The sequence below is a fragment of the Acartia tonsa genome, chromosome 12 (assembly GCF_053477335.1).
Source record: "Acartia tonsa isolate MP-2025a chromosome 12, ASM5347733v1, whole genome shotgun sequence".
Classification (NCBI taxonomy): Eukaryota; Metazoa; Arthropoda; class Copepoda; order Calanoida; family Acartiidae; genus Acartia; species Acartia tonsa.
In genome coordinates, this window is record NC_137271.1 from 24,021,436 (window position 1) to 24,038,690 (window position 17,255).

Here is a 17,255-nt window from a genome sequence, read left to right on the forward strand (position 1 = left end):
ATCATAGGAAAAACTGCTTTAAATTCGCGAAAATGCATCATTATGCGGATGTCAAGCCTTGGCTATATGTAAAAAATATAAATTTGATAATAACCTGTGTAAACACGATAAACTTATTTTAAAACTTCTTAAAAACTTTCAATAAAAATTTTGGGTTGAATCCACCTAAACGACTATTATACAATTACCACCTCCCCCCCTATATTTTTATATAATTTTTTAATATGAATCTTTAAATAACACTCTTGATTTTACTGTGTGTTAAAGATATAAGAACAAACTTAATGTTGTAATAAGAACTAAATGAATTGGATTTTTAAAATAACCTCGTCCTGGCAAGCACAGGACGACAGCAAACCTTTTAGGGTCATCCAGGTACAGAGTGTAAATAGTTTTAGAACAAAAGCAGAAACGTCCAAGCACCTTGAGGGGAGTAAATTAAGTAAACTTTATTTTTTAGAATTCTAAGAAGAGTAATATGATGGGTTCTAATGTTCAATGGGGGTAAACACAGTCCCCCCCCCCCCCTCCGTGGACGTTTATGAGAGATTGGAGGGGTTTTGCTAAAACTTGCTAAAAAAGTTTAAATTCTATTCAATATTGTATTTTTAAGTTTTATGAGGATTAAACTTAAAAACTTGAATTGGCAGAAAATACGAAATGTACATAATTCTTTTGATTGTTATTGGGAATATATCTTTTTATAAAAATGAAGGTCTTATCAATTTATAGAAGAATTTATAATTGTTTAGCATTAAAAAAGCGTTTGGAAATAACATATTTTGATATTTTATTATTGTAATTTATGTTACTTTGACCTAAGAGAAGCCTTTAATTGGTCAAAATCATGAATAATAGATTTGGTTAAATGTTATCAAAAGATAAAAATATAAAATTTTAAAATGTTTGTAGAATGCACAACCAATAATTTTAATCTATACAAGGTTACAATTTTATTTATCGCGATTGGGAATTAAAATTAATTTCTCTTGAATTGTCTTATCCCTTTAGTTGCCTTATTATGAGGACGAATTGTAACACCAATAATAAAGAAGAAAAATGTTTTTTTACCCGGAGGTAAATTCTTTATAAACTGTTGAGGGGGGAAGGGGGTAATTATCTCCACCCCCCCCCCCCCTCCAAAAAGATATGTAATTTGTTTATATAAAAAATTTATACATAATAATAAATATTTATTAAGTAGTTTTAGATATAAAGTAGTATCTCATACCTAATACCTATATATGAAAACACAATAATCAACTCGAAACTAACGTAATTGAAATATATTACCTATGAACAGGTTTATTATAGTTTTGGTCTTTATCAATGCTGTCTTCTGATTGAGGTTGCTTCATCTCAATTGTATCAGAGTTTGTAGCTGTTGTAGGCGGAGTACTTTCTTCTGCAATTATCTTATCTAAAATTATAAAAAAAAAATATGAGTAAAACTAGTTTTGTTATCCCCGAGGATAAGAAAATAAACCAGAATAATCGTAGTGGGATAGTTTCATCGTCTACTGCACTAAATATATTACAACAGATCCTTATGATAAAGTAACAGGATGTTTGTTTGTCTATTTGTCTGTTTGTTTCTTTGTACCAAAGAATCTTACTAACAGCTTAACCGATCGGGTTCTCAGAAAACAGCAGAAAATTTTGACTCATAATTTAAGCCGTTTTCGTGATTTTATAAAAAAAAATGCATTCATACAGCTGAATAAATCTTATAAAAATGTATGATGATTTTTAACAGAGTATAAAAAGTTCTATAATGTGTGGCACGCAATATCATAAAGATAAAAATATTCTTCAATCAAATTAAATATTGAAAATTTTATTAATATTTATCATAGATTATTTTTGTAACCAGTAAGATCTTAAAAACATACATATTGGTTAATTGGTTACATCTTACAAGTTATCTTCTTATAGGTTCCTGGATGGTTTTTGGCTAGTTAATTTGTACGTACATGTTTGGTTCTAGGCTATTTTCCTACTTGCCTTACTCCTTCAAATACAGAGCTCCTAAATGCTAGGAGCGCAACCTAATTTAAAATATTTAAGGATAAGACAATGGACGATACAATGCGCATGCTGTACAGTCCCAATTATAACAAACAAGATGGAATTATTGGTGGAAAAGTATTGAACACTACTAGTTTGGAACCAACAAAACTAAATTCAATAAAAGTAACCAGAGTATTTTGAGCCAACGCATAAGATATGGTTTTAAAACCGATATAGTTTAGAGTGCCAAGTCGCCTACCTCCCCGAATTTAATGCTTTTTCGATAGTTCAATTTCTCCTCAGTCTACGGGGGGAGATCCAGATAACAGGGATATACTATGGACGATAAATCAAACAATCCCCCAATATTTTTGTTTTGCAGGGAGGGCGGGGACATTGAATGTTTATTGAATTTTAATTGGCTAGTTCATTAAGTTGTGTATCCAAACGTTTAAAATACTAATTGTAATCAAAAGAAAGGGTAATTTTGTGTATAATTTTAGGGGATTTTCCACTTAGATCCCTTAAAATATTGCCTTTGGTAATACGTAAGCAATGCATATCAATTCAACTTTCGTTGTCCCTTCCTTTCCTGGGTAAAATTAAACAAGGATGATCCAATAAAGTAGCGACAGATAAAATGGTTTGTGTTTTGGCATTACTATGATTATAATTTCATGGCAAATATTATTCAAAATAGCATGATACTATATATGAATTATAAATAATTGTTCTTGTATTATATCCATCCATTAATAAAAGTAACATGATCCTTGTCTGTCTGTCTGTACCGAAGGACATTGCTAACTCCTGAACCAATAAGGTTTTCCTTTACAGTGCAGTGTTGCATCTCATAGGTCCTTGGAAGGTATCTACCCATTTTTAAGGAGGGTACCACTATCCATCCAAAAAATATCACCCCTCAATTTTATATCACTTTTTAAAAGGTTATAAACTTGTAAATCCACAAAAAAAACCTCCGTTCATTGCACAGCAATGAAAAGAACCTTATTATAGAAAAGCTTTGCTTTTAAAAATCAAATATTTAAGTGGGCGGCTATGGCAGTGGCTGGCTGAATTGTAAATGGCAGCTGAGACTTTAAATATCAAAGTTTCATCATGCAATCTCTCCAACCATTATAGGATAAAGAGATATTAAGTGTTTTACAATGTTTTATTCTTATCATTTCTTTTAATTGTATTGTATTATAAACGCCGGAACTAATCTAATAATTTGTCGTTTTACTATCCGCGGAAAGTTGTCTATAATACGATGCGATACAAAAATATTTTAAAAGTCTAGCTTTTTTATGTGTAGAGGAGGTTCGTCCGTATGTAACGGATAGTTTTATAGGAAAGCAGAAGAATAGCTTAAAACCATCCCAAAATTTAAATAAAATGTTAAATATCCCAAAACCGTATGGGGACCTATGTGAAGCTTCCCTACAGTGGAAAAACTGTAGTTTTGAAATTTTAAGTTTCTATTTAATAAGATAAGATATCCTTAAACTAAAGTAACAGGATGTCTGTTTGTGTGTTTGTCTGTGTGTTTGTAACGAAGGATCTCGCTAACCGCTGAACCGATCGGGTTCTCCTTAACAGGGTAGCTTCTCATAGATCCTAGGAAGGTTAATAACTATTTTCGAGGAGGGTACCACTAGTAGTGGCGCTGTGTAGAGAAGTGAATTTAACAGCTGATTTAACATAGACAAATTATTTCTCAAATTAGATATTTAAAATAAAAAAACAACATTTTAATGCCACTAGGGTCGTAGCCGCTAGTATTTAATATACTAGCGGCTTCGCCTCTAGCCTCTAGGGGCTTTGCCCCAAGAGATGACAACAACAAAAAAATCAAAAAAAAAAAAAATAAGAAGAACTAAATTAATTTCTACAAATGAAATCTTCTACAAAAGAAAATTTCTACAAAAGAATTCTTCTACAAAAAAAAAAAAAAAAAAAAGGGGGGGGGGATTTTTTTATTTTATGGGGGGTTGGGGGTGTCCCACCCCCCCCCCCCAAAAAATAGCTTAAAACCACCACAGGACCAATAGGTATATACCCTGAAGAGTAGAATCCAATCGGTTCAGTGGTTACCGAGATCTTAAGCTTCAGACGGACGGACAGACGGACGGACGGACAGACATCAAGCTACTTTGTATTATAGATTAGTAAATAAAACTTATTTTTAAATTGTTATCCATATATTTCCTGAAAATATTTCATCCTAATACAATTACTTTCATCATACATTTATACAATTCTATATCCTTTTTAAACGCGAAGCTTTTCTATAATTAGGATCTGTCCGTCCGGAACGGTTAGCTCTTTAGGTTAATTTAGACATGTTAGAATTGTCCTATAGATTTAAAACTTTGCATGATGATTCCTTTGACCATTAGGAACGATTTAAGAAGTGCAGCTATAGTGTTGTGGTATGACTGATTGACCAACGGACCAATTAACTTACATACTGGATGCTCATTGATAATGGGTATCTTTAAAAAAATAGAGGTAAATTCTTTTTAAAACTTTTGCCCAAATAAAATTAGTGAGGCAAACTAAAAATTTGGAGGGGATAATTTTGCCTCACTAAGATTTTAGTGAGGCAAACTGATTTTAGTGGGGCAAAAGTTTTTTTTTAAGAATTCACCTCAGTAGTCTATCTCAAATTGCAGCCAAGAAAATCATTAAATTAATAACGGGCGGACAGACAAAGTTAATTATATTCTATTTCTATTACACTTTACATAAAAAGTTATGATTCATAATTTATATAAAATAAGTTTTGCGTCATTTATGATTAATTTCTATTGTAAAAAAAACCTTCCAATTTCTATTATTCATACTATTCATAGATAATTTGGTTAATATGTTTATAAAAACGTATTGATTTTCACAAATCGATATTTCGTTAGGTATTCATTCAAATTTTCAAAATTTATGATTCTTAAACACACTCTTTCACGTGTTAGCTAACAAACTTTGGGTACTTTTATTAAACTTTGATTAAACGGTAATTCAATATTGGGGATGTATATAAATTTATCGTCCATTGTCATATCCCTTAAGATTCGTAAGTTTATTATTTGTTGATTTTATTTTAAGAGTAACTCTAACTTTAACAAAATGTAAATGAGATGTAAAAAAATGGGTTGGAATCCTTAAATGTTAAACGTCACCACTCTAACCCCTCGGAATAAGGTCACAAATCTAAAGGGAAAAGACAATGGCCGATAAATTCATTTACATCCCCAATTATGATACTCAAAATTACTCTTTCAGTAGATGAATATTAGTTATTGAAACGTTTGGACACTCAATTTAATAAACGTCTCCAAAATTGTTAAGTTAACGAACATAAGACATAGTAATAATCTTTGGGGACAAAAATAAACAGCACAATGTCTAATCCCTCCCTGGATAAACATACATACGGATCTACTGCAGTTCACGGTAAAAAAAATTGCTGGTAAGCAATATTTCCAAAACTCTTTGAAGTTTAAAGGCTGCTAGATGCCAAACGGCTGGACATACAGATCATACCCGCACACCATTTTAAGCGGTATAAGAAGGCCTACAAATAATCTGGAATAGCCAAGATCCAATGATTTACAGGGAAAGCTTCACTGAAGAAAAAACGCGTAAAATATGCCTTTTTTCGCGCATTTCTCTGCACTGCGAAATAATTATGCATTGTTGATTTATGGCTATTCCAGATTATTTGTAGGCTTTTTTATGCTGCTTAAAACAGTGTGCGGGCATGATCTGTACGTTCAGCCGTTTGGCAGCTAGCAGCCTTTAAAATTCATAGATTTTCGGCAATATTCGTTACCAGCAATATTTTACCGTGAACTGCAGTAGATCAAAAGATACATAATTTGCAGTTATTCACATATTAATTAAATATTGAGAAGATACTATACGACTAAGTGCATACTAAATATTAATCAGTACACGGATGACAACATCCATAAGTAGCGAAGCACAAAAAATATAAAAGGACAAACAGACAAATTGATTTGCAGATCAGATGTTCAGTTCTCTCTGCCAATAAAAAAAGTGAGAGATTGTGCTAAAAAGAAACTAAGAAAATCTCGAAAACTTGAAAAATAACGTTTACATCTTTTGAAGCATGACCGATAGACATAGGGACAAAACAATGTATAGATTAGGTGCGCATATGTCATAGGAATCCCCAATTATAGTTTATGTCTATGTTTTACAGCAGCCAAACAAATGTTTTTTCTCTGCAACGTTACGGACTAATGGACGGACAGACAAAGTAAATTATGGCGTAGCTTCGTTACTAAAATGAATTGCTAGATGTAAAGCTTCTCTGAAGATTATTAAAATTTTCGAAAATCCCCAAAAAATTGTGTTATATTGCGATGTGCCTGTTAAGGGGCCAATACAACCCTCCAACTTTAAAAGTTAATGCAACTTTCCACCAGTGATATACCGGGACAAGACAATGGCCAATAAATTTATGTAGGCCCCCAATGATGATCCACAAAATTACTCATTTTTGGCAGATTTTTGGGGTTGAACAATAATGTATCGTTGATTGTCTTATCCCTGGTGGTTGTGTAGCTTTTGTATTCTTGCGTTCTTGTTTACATTGGTATTCATTACATATTTTAGTAGAAGGAGGAAAAAATTTCGGGTATAGTCCTTTCAACGACATCCCTCCATAAGGAGCGATTCTTCGTATTTTTAGAATGGCTTTTTATAGGTTATTTTAGGTTAGGTTAGGTTATATTGTGTTAGGTGATTTCCCCACAGGGTTAGGTAATTGGCCCCGCAGGGTTAGAGCCCCCCGCAGGGGCTAGAAATAGGAGAAAAGCTACTGTGAAAAATACGAAGAATCGCTCCTTATGGAGGGATGTCGTGGAAAGGGCTATACCCAACATTTCTAGTTATAGAAAACAACTAAATAGTATTTTTTGGTAGCAAAGATAATCTCGTAGTGTTTTTGTCTTTTGTTCTGTAAGGTGTTGCAGTTTTGAAGCTTCTCTATAATTTGAAATGTCCGTCTGTCTGTCCGTCAGTAACGCCATGGACGTGATTTTCTCGGCTCCTATTGAAGATAGAAGACTGGAATTTTAGGGATTAAATAAGGATTAGGATTTAGATTCTCCATATTTTTATCAAGTCTTATAAAGACTTTGTTATTCCTTGGGTTCTAGATCAATTCCTAAATTTTCACGTTTTCCCTATTAGCCTAATGTTTCAAAACACCAATATAAATTATTAAAAGGATTAAATTATTAAAAGGGGCGTCGTAGCTCAGTGGTAACGCACTGAGTTACGGTGATGAGAGTTCGAGTTCTAGTCCCCATATGGCAACTCGAATTTCTCAGTTGAATATATTCACGCAACTTCCCCTGGTTGTGTAAGAAGGGGATTATTGAGTAAGTTTGGATACTTAATAGTCAAGTACATAATATCTGTACTACCCTTATCCCAAGCTCCTCGGCGGAGAGCATCATTCATTACGGTGACTTAATTTGGGACACCTGCCATACTCGGCGAGGGTGAGGTAATAATGAGTAGCTCTCATGAGATAGCGGGTCTAGTCAAAATGTGCTTGAACGTGGAGCTTGATAGCCCTAGTGGCTATACAAAAGTGTCTCAACCTACTCCATAACTACTTAGATCCAAACCCTAAGAAACTATGGCTAATCAATCAATCAATTAAAAGGATTCGTAATTTATTTAATTTAAGTTTAATGTTTATTTTTTTTATAACAATGATCTATAGTTCATTTCTTTCTGGATGTCTAGTACTATCCAATTTTTTTAAGCTTCGCTACTTAATGATGTTGTCATCCTTGTTAATTAATCATCCTATAAATTCTAATACCTTGGAGATTATACCCTTATATAAACGTTAAGGGGGGGGGGGGGATTTATTCCCCTCAAACCATTGAAAACCTCATTTTACCCAACTCTACGATTTGAAAATAAATTAGATTACCTCCCTAGAATCTGTGAGGTCCTTCATTTTACCCCCTTCACAAGATAATCTTGAACGTCTTTATTACATTAGTTATATTATTGAGTAGCATCGCCTATAAAAGTTTTAATAATAGCCATTTCTCGAATCGTATTATAAACAGCTTTCCGCGGATGTACAATTAAAAAAATTAAAGTCAATTTTCACATTAATAGAAAACTGGATATAATACGATGCTAGACATAATTTTAGAACTGAGAACTAGTTATAATCCACCGGATATTTATCGGTTCCGAATGAATAGGAAAATAGTTATTCTTTCATCGTATTATAAACGGCTTTCCGAGGATATAGAATGTACAATTATAAGATTAAAACCAGTTTTTTAGCCACGAAGTGCCGAAGGCACGTGCTAAAAAACTGGTTTTAATCTTATGATTGTACATATTTATATTCGCAGAAAGCTGGATATAATACGATGCTAGACATAGTTTTTTCGTATGGGTGAGAACCGGTTCCTATCCACCAGATTCGAATGAATAAGAGAAACTTACCTTTCTTATTATTGATTGAAGCTGTCTTATTCGCGGCTCTCTGAATATTAAAATCAATAAAAATGTAATCAGTTTTAAAAAGAAATATTAATTGGATGAAAAAAATATATAATCTTATTTTATACCAAATTTACAAAAAAAGGATTTTTTGGTAATTAAATTTGATAATTTTTTATAGTAAAGATACTCTAAAGTTCAATCTTTAATACTCTGTGTGTCTAAATTAAGTAGTATGATTCTTTTGTTTTTCCCGATTTTAGAGAATGAAACTAGATATTTGCTGGGAGAAATGGAAAATTGAAATGTAAATTACACTGGTACCCAAAGTTTCATAACCACGTTATTTTATTAGTTGGTTCAAAGAATATGGGTACTTGTATTTAATTTCAATTGGTTTTTAAAAAACTATCAGTGTCCAATCTTTTAAATCAATAGTTTTGTTGTATTTATAACATGATTATTTTTGTTGATTTTCCTTGATTGTTCCACTTTCACTATTCGAAGTTACTCCGCTGTCATCTAAAATAAATAAATGCCTGTTATTGTACAAGAATATGACCTGAGCTGGATCTTTAAATCATTTTAGTGGTGAGCCAGATCGGGGTGAGCCAACTTTACACCAATGAAAGCACAGCATTTTATGAAATGCCGCGCTGTGATTGGCTGAAATTCGGCTCAACCCGATCTGGCTCACCACTAAAATGATTTAAAGATCCAGCTCTGATATCTGGAAGACCGTCCGAAAAAACAAACTGACATACCAAGTAAGTTGTATAATGGATGCCCATTTGAAATAGATATCTATACAAAAATTAGCAGTCTATCCTAAATAGTAGTCGATGAAATAATGTTTCTCCTATAACGTTAAATAAAAACAAAGACAAATAGAATTATAAAGAAGTAATGTAACTGAGGTGGATTCTTAAAAAAACTTTTTGGCTCTTTGCTTCACTAAAATTAGTAAGGCTCGCAAAAAAATTTGTGAAAAATCCTCCAAAATCGCATTAAAATTAAACAAAATCTTATGTTAATAACCCTTTGATGATTTTATTTAATTTTTGTAGATTTTTTATGCGATTTTGAAGTATTCTTTTACAAAAGTTTTTAACGAACCTCACTAATTTTAGTGAGACAGTGAGCCAAAAAGTTTTTTTTAAAGAATCCACCTCTGATTAATTCAATATTACACACCTTCCTACGTAGTACACAAATTTTGGCACAAATTTCATTAGTTTTGAAACAATATGTTGTTCATATATTGCAATACTAATTAGGATAAATAACCTTCTATCTTTCTATCAATTTCTATCCACTATCTATCTATCTTACCATATCAATAAGTATAACTAACTTTAAATCTATCTATCTTTCTATCAATTTCTATCCAATATCTTTCTATCTTACCATATCAATAGGTATAACTAACTTTAAATCTATCTATCTTTCTATCAATTTTTATCCAATATCTATCTATCTATCTATATCAATAAGGATAACTAACTTTCTATATCATCTATCTATCTATCCTCAAACAACGGCTGTGGCTCAACACGCAGCGTATCCTCTTGTCATCTGAGAGGTGAACGGGTTGAATCCCGTCTTAATATCGCGTCAAAGATGTTAAAAATCGTTCTCCTGGTGATGCTATGTAAGGTGCACGACATTACTAGTTGTCTGTTGGTTGTTACTTAGCCTAATAACCTGGGTGGTTGGACATGAAAGCAGAGATTTGGCTCCCCTAAGTTATCCTGGGTTGCTAGACCTGACGTTAAAGTGATATGGATAGCAGCCTCACCCGTTTGAAGTAATTGATGGGAAAAATCTATCTATCCATCTATCTATCTATCTATCTATCTATCTATCTATCTATCTATCTATCTATCTATCTATCTATCTATCTATCTATCTATCTATCTATCTATCTATCTATCTATCTATCTATCTATCTATCTATCTATCTATCTATCTATCTATCTATCTATCTATCTATCTATCTATCTATCTATCTATCTATCTATCTATCTATCTATCTATCTATATATCTATATATCTATATATCTATCTATCTATCTATCTATCTATCTATCTATCTATCTATCTATCTATCTATCTATCTATCTATCTATCTATCTATCTATCTATCTATCTATCTATCTATCTATCTATCTATCTATCTATCTATCTATCTATCTATCTATCTATCTATCTATCTATCTATCTATCTATCTATCTGTCTATCTATTCTATCTATCTATCTATCTATCTATCTATCTATCTATTCTATCTATCTATCTATCTATCTATCTATCTATCTATCTATCTATCTATCTATCTATCTATCTATCTATCCACCTATCTATTTATCTATGCACCTGAACTCCCATCCTCATTTGAGTTTGAGTATCCATTAAACACCAGAGAATCACTTCTAAAAAAAATAATTGATAAAACACGATGTGCGGAAAATGGATTGCCTATTTCTTCCCTAATTTCCAAAGTTGTACAGCAGATAAGCCAATTATTGCAAACGCTATTTTCAGCTATACCGGTCAAAGGGAAAAGCGATATAATGTTTAAACGATTTATACATTATACAATCCAAATTTAAATTTTTTAAATTCTGATTTTTTTGTGGAAGTTTGAAGCTTTTTTAGCTAGTAGCAAATATTGAGATAGGATGCGGAAGCTAGGTACACAATAAATTTATAGTATAGATGTATAAACAGATTACTAAATGATTTCCAATTGCAAAGACCTATAGCTCAGCAGACGAGAATAATTTCATTAAACTTTGCTTTCTAAATTCAGCTATATAATGCTTTCTTCTGCTTTTTGAAAAAGAAAAGGACAATTTTTGTAAAAAATTGCCATTTCTGTCTAAACTTATATGAAGTATTTAAAACTGCCATTATCAATTTCTCACAACTAGGCTTCTGACTATAAAATTATATTCAAAATCATCTTTTCCGATTTACAATACTGTATTTTTAAACCTAGTTATTTGTGATTAACAAGACATTTTTCCTAATGATGTAAATACTTTCTTGCAAATCATAATTATTAAGTTTTTAGTGACACCTAGCGACAAATATAGAACTAATATATTGCATATGTTCCCAAATTTATTTTAATATACATTGTTTTCAATTATTTTTCCGTAAAGGGTTGAGCTCTTCATGAGGTGTTGGAAAATTATCTATGTCCTTATTTTAAACTATTGGGTTATTGTCAGTTATATGAGATCAATAGATAATTTTAAAATATTTTTCAACAAATGAACAGTATTTAAACAATACAAAAACGAAATTAACTAGGAAAAAATGCAGAAATCATTAAAGGTCATGCATAGACGTCCAGTGTTTACCCCTTTAGACTTTGAATATCTTATTTTACACCCCTCAAGTTTTTTTAAAAATATGTTTGATTACTCCCCTTGAACGTATAGAACCCCTAATTTTACCCCAATGCAAAGTAAAAAGCTTGGGCGTCCTTGTGTTAACATTAGTTTACAATTTGCCTTTTGTTCTTTTGCCAGCACCCAGTTGTATTTACATTTTTGAAAGATTCAGTTGACACCGAAGACCCAACCCAAAGTTGGTAGAAGGCCTTTGAAAAGGGGTGATTGTTACATGTACTATTCATCGCTCTATATATATTACTTTAATAGGTACACTTTCGGAAAATAAAATTCAGTACATCTAAAACACATTTAATTTAATGTATATTTAATCAGGAAGGGAGGGGACATTCAGCTGTTTATACACTAGTCTCCAACGTTTTATCATAACTTTTTTTTTGTTGGCTTTGGGGACTTTTTTTGAAGTTTGATAGGTTGGTTCATTAATTTGAGTTTCAAACGCTTCAACCACTATTTGTAACTTACAAAAGGGGTAATTTTGTGCACCATCATTGTGGATGTATTTATCAATTTATCAGACAATTTCTTTTAGATCATTGACATTTAATGTTTAAAGAAAATGGAAAAATAAAAAATTAAGATTATGAGAAAAAGCTTTATAGAACACGTTTTAATACATGAAGTTAGAAAACGTAATTGATTTCCAATTATGTCTCATTTAATTGAAAATAAATTTTTACTTCTTCAAAATAAGACATATTTTTGCACTAACAATCGATGTATAATTACTTGGATGTTACACCAGATTTATATGTAATCTAATTAAGTGATACTCACAGCTGGCTATAATAAAAATTCTCCCTATCCTCCCCTTTACCCTTTCCTCTCCCTTCCTTATGAAGAAATGAATGAGGTCCATATTAGCAACCTAAATTGACAAATTTTCCCTGTCAATACCAGGGATAAGGGATAGGAAACCTGGCCATAAATTAGGTCTCGGCCTGATTTTGAAAGGGATCATGCAACTTTTACCATTTGCCTAATTTAATGACCTTACTGGCGGACGGCTCATATTGGCTACCGCTCTAAACCAATAGTGTTCTGTGATTTGGGCTTGTTTTGTATCAACCAATCACCAATTGGCGGAGCCAATTGGTGATTGGTTGATACAAAACAAGCCCAAATCACAGATGGCGGAAATTTTACAAGCAGACAATTCTAGAAAAAATAATGATTTCGTCTGCTACGAAAAAATAAATATAAATGGTGTTAGATCACATTAGTTTAATTATTAAATCTGCTTAGAGTTAAACATTAAAAAAGGGCCACATAGAAAAAACAAAAATAACGGGATTATTTTTTTGGAAAGAAGGTAGCTACGAATTTTCATTTGGTAGTTTATAAATTAGATGTTGTATTTTGAATTTTAAAAATTTAGTACGGAGTTGATACAACACCTTCACCCTAATTTTTGTACAATACAACACAGTACAGATATATCATTACATTATATCCAGTATAGTATCCAAAGAACTTGATAGAATGTTACCCAAGTGCATATTTATTTTTAATTTTAATTGGCAATGAAATTTTCAAATAAAATTTTTACTCATTAATAAAAATGCAAATAATACAAACTAAAATCTGTCTGAGGGAAACCCAACGATAGCTTTCTGACAGTTCAAATTACCAAAGTAAAAGATAAAAAATTTTGGGAGAGAAAAAACTTCATTTTAACAAAAGCCATTAATATATAGGTTTATAAAAAGTTATGTTTTTTACTTTAAACTAGCTACCTGAATTTGATTCTATACTTTATCTACACACACACACACAGCTTTTTCATTAGCATTTTATACGAACCACTGCGCTATCCCAAAACTGGTTTATTAGGCTACAAATAGGCCTGAAATAATATTTTCCTACGTTTCCCATCCCTTATCCCTGGTCAATACATCCACGTGTATTATATCCATTGCACTAAGATTTTGCATAAGGAAAATTAAGCAAAAAAATACAACGCAGCACTTTTTGCACAGAAAAGAAATGCTTACATAGTAAATAAATCCATTTTTTGCCACTAAATTTCGATATCTATAGATTAAATTATTTAATTTTTTAGGGGTTATGTAATTTAGATTAGTAAATTTTATTATATAAAGTTAGTAAGGTTTTACGTCTGTAGATTAATATTCGATAACTACTAAACCCATTGATTTCTTCATTCTATGGAAGCTTCACATAGGTCCCTGGAATTGTTTAGGTTATTTATTTTTTTAGATTAGTCTTTCTTTTTATTTGAATTTTATAGGAATATATGTATTTACTAATCAAGTTAAAATGTTAAAAATAACTGGCATTTCAAACAAAAAATATCCCACTTATATTGTATCTTATGCTTTTACAGGGATTTAAAGGGGTAAGACAATGACAGATAAATTGATGTATATTTCTAGTGATGAAACTCAAAATTACCCCTTCTGTAGATTAAAATTATTCTTTTAAATTTTTGAACATTAAACTTAATAAACCAACCAATCAAAATTTAGTAAGATTCTCTGAAGTTGTAAAGCCAACAAATAAGAAAATGTTATTATAAAACTTTAGAGGCTAATGTGTCCAACCTCTCTCTACGCTTTCATATATCAAAGAATGTATGAATGAGATTCATGTTTATATTGTTCTTTATCACATAAATAATTATGAAATCATTATTTATAGTAATAAATAACAAGGATGACAATATCTATATTTAGCAAAGTTAAAAATATCAAAGAATAGAAAATAGACAAAGTGAGTTATAGAACAGTTGTTCAGATGTCAAAACAATGAGAAAGGGAGAGAGAATATGCAAAAACTCCAAGAAAATCATAAAACCTTAAAATATAAGGTTGACATATTGACTGACGGACAAAACAATGTATAGATTAGATAAGCAACAAAGACAATTACATTCCTTCCATAGCGTTACGGAATGACTTACGGAGGGACATACAAAGTAATATTAGGAACGCTTCGCTTTTAAGAAGGAAAACCTTGTCCATAAGTAGTTCAGCGAAGCTCTTGAATTAGAAGAAAGGACAAACGAGCAAATCACTTGTAGAAAGTTTTAGAAAAGCTTTTAAAAAAAGTATAATGTTTAAATGAAGATATTTTGGGATAAATTAGTCACCGATATAAATAACCTTATTCATAAAATTGTTAAATTCATGTTTTAAATTCTTTAAATAAATCAATTTAATGGAAATGGTAGCTTCGCAACTGTACAAGGATGACAACATCCATAAAAGGCGAACATATAGATAAATTAGAATATAGAGTAGCTTTGCTACTAAAAAACTGCAGTTACATAAACGGATTTCGTAGTATTAAGTTTTGTATATTACAATTATTAATATTATATAATCATTAACATTTAATTTACAATTAAATATTTTGTTTATGTCAAAAAATACTTTTTTGGAATCTTAAAACCTTAACAGTCATCATGAATTTGATAATAAAAAAATACCTCAAAGAAAAAAAGAAGACAATTAATATTTAAAACAAGTTCCCAAAGATTTTGCCAAAGAATAATGAAATGTATTTATAAAGTTTTATATACCATTTTACGGTCTAATATCCCCTCCCTCCCTGAAATTTCCAAAATATTGTGATGTTCAAACAATTATAAGAAATATGCCTTAAGGAAGTGCAGTAAAATAACCTAAAACTATCCAAAAAAAATTTAAGAATTTTAAAAATATCCTGGAATCATTGTAAAGCTTTCTTAAAATCAATCCAGTGCAGTGGTTAGTGAGATCATAACAAACAAAAACAGACTGATTTTTAATCAAAATTTGCTTTACCCCTATGTTGTAGGGGCGTCACCCAATAAGAGTTCACCACCCCTAGTAAAAGGCTTAAAACCATGGCAAGATTAGTAGGTACATTCCTTAATCATAATTTAATTGGTTCAGCGGTTACCGAGATCTTATGCCTTACATGGACAAACAAACAGACTATCTTTCTACTTTATATTATAGGATATTTCATTTTTTTTTATTTAGGTTTATAAAATAGAGTTTACGTTGAATTATAAATAAAATTTATCGGCTTCGGAAGGGAAAATAAATATTGGCATTTATTTTCGTCATAAAGGCAGGGATTCTAAGGGATAAGACAATGTGTGATAAATTTATAAACATCTGAGCTGGATCTTTAAATCGTTTTAGTGGTGAGCCAGATCGGGTTGAGCCAACTTTTCACCAAAGAGAGCACAGCATTTTTATGAAATGCCGCGCTGTGATTGGCTGAAATTCGGCTCACCCAGATCTGGCTCACCACTAAAATGATTTAAAGATCCAGCTCTGCATTGAAAATAAACAAAATTATTCCTTCTGAAAAATTTATTTATTGATTGAAATGTTTAAGACACTACCAGTCTTAAAATGACAAATAAAATTCAATAAAAGTACACAAAGTTTATTATAATAAAACTTTGAGTACCAAGCCAGTGTAATTTACAGTCCGATGTCCTCTCCCCTCCTTGTCATAAAGTAGTTGTTTTTATTTTACAATTTATCAGAAATGGAACAATTTCTACAATGAAACAAGGACAATTATTTCCATAAGTAATTTTAAGAAACCTAAAAGCAAAGAGGGAGGGCTGTTTAGTACAATAGTTCTTAAAGTCTTATAATAACATTTTCTTTATTCGTTGGCTTAACAACTTTCGGGCCCTTTTTATTGAACTTTGAACAGTTGGTTTATTAAGTTGAGTTCCAAATGTTTCAACCACTAGTTTCAATTTACAGAAGGGATAATTTTGTGTATCAACATTAGGGATGTACAACAATTTATCGGCCGTTGTCTTATCCCTTTAAGCCCCTGCGATTTAATGAAGTTCCTAAGACATTTAATGAAATATCAGTTTTATTTTTACTTATATATTTTCATAATCCCGTATTTAAAGGAAAAGTTAGGTAGGAAAAAAGTTTTAAATACCCATTACCAGGGAGGGAGAGGACAATTGGGGTCAAACAAAATTACAACACCTTCTTTCTTAAAAATTGTACCCGAAAACTCTAGAAGGAGGGATAGAGGGGACATTGGGCTGTTATTATAACGTTTTCTTATTCGTTAGCAACAACTTTGGGGACTTTAACGGCCTTTGTCTTATCCCTTAAGATTCCTGCTTTAGAAGACTTTATACTATTTGCATGGGGTGAAAAATTATCTTTTATTGTCTTTTGACTACCAATCCCTTCCTTTTACTGACAAAGTAGAGTTCATTAAAGTTAGAGTTAATGGTACAATCCCTTGAATCAAAAGTGGAGCCCCAGTTAACCCCTTTACAACGAACACAGTAAAAGTGTCGGACTGATTATGACGT

General features: G+C 31.4%; 1 protein-coding gene across 1 annotated transcript in view; it reads right to left on the reverse strand.

Annotated features, from left to right (window-relative positions):
• Nucleotides 1-17,255, reverse strand: part of LOC145334018 (uncharacterized) — an 87,816-nt gene that overhangs the window by 40,177 nt on the left and 30,384 nt on the right. Inside the window, exons 6-9 of the mRNA XM_080179296.1 lie at nt 10,896-10,951; nt 8,999-9,042; nt 8,524-8,563; nt 1,294-1,420 (exon numbers count right to left, since the gene is read on the reverse strand). Coding sequence (XP_080035422.1) covers nt 1,294-1,420; nt 8,524-8,563; nt 8,999-9,042; nt 10,896-10,951 — 267 coding nt within the window. The remainder of the gene's footprint in view (nt 1-1,293; nt 1,421-8,523; nt 8,564-8,998; nt 9,043-10,895; nt 10,952-17,255) is intronic.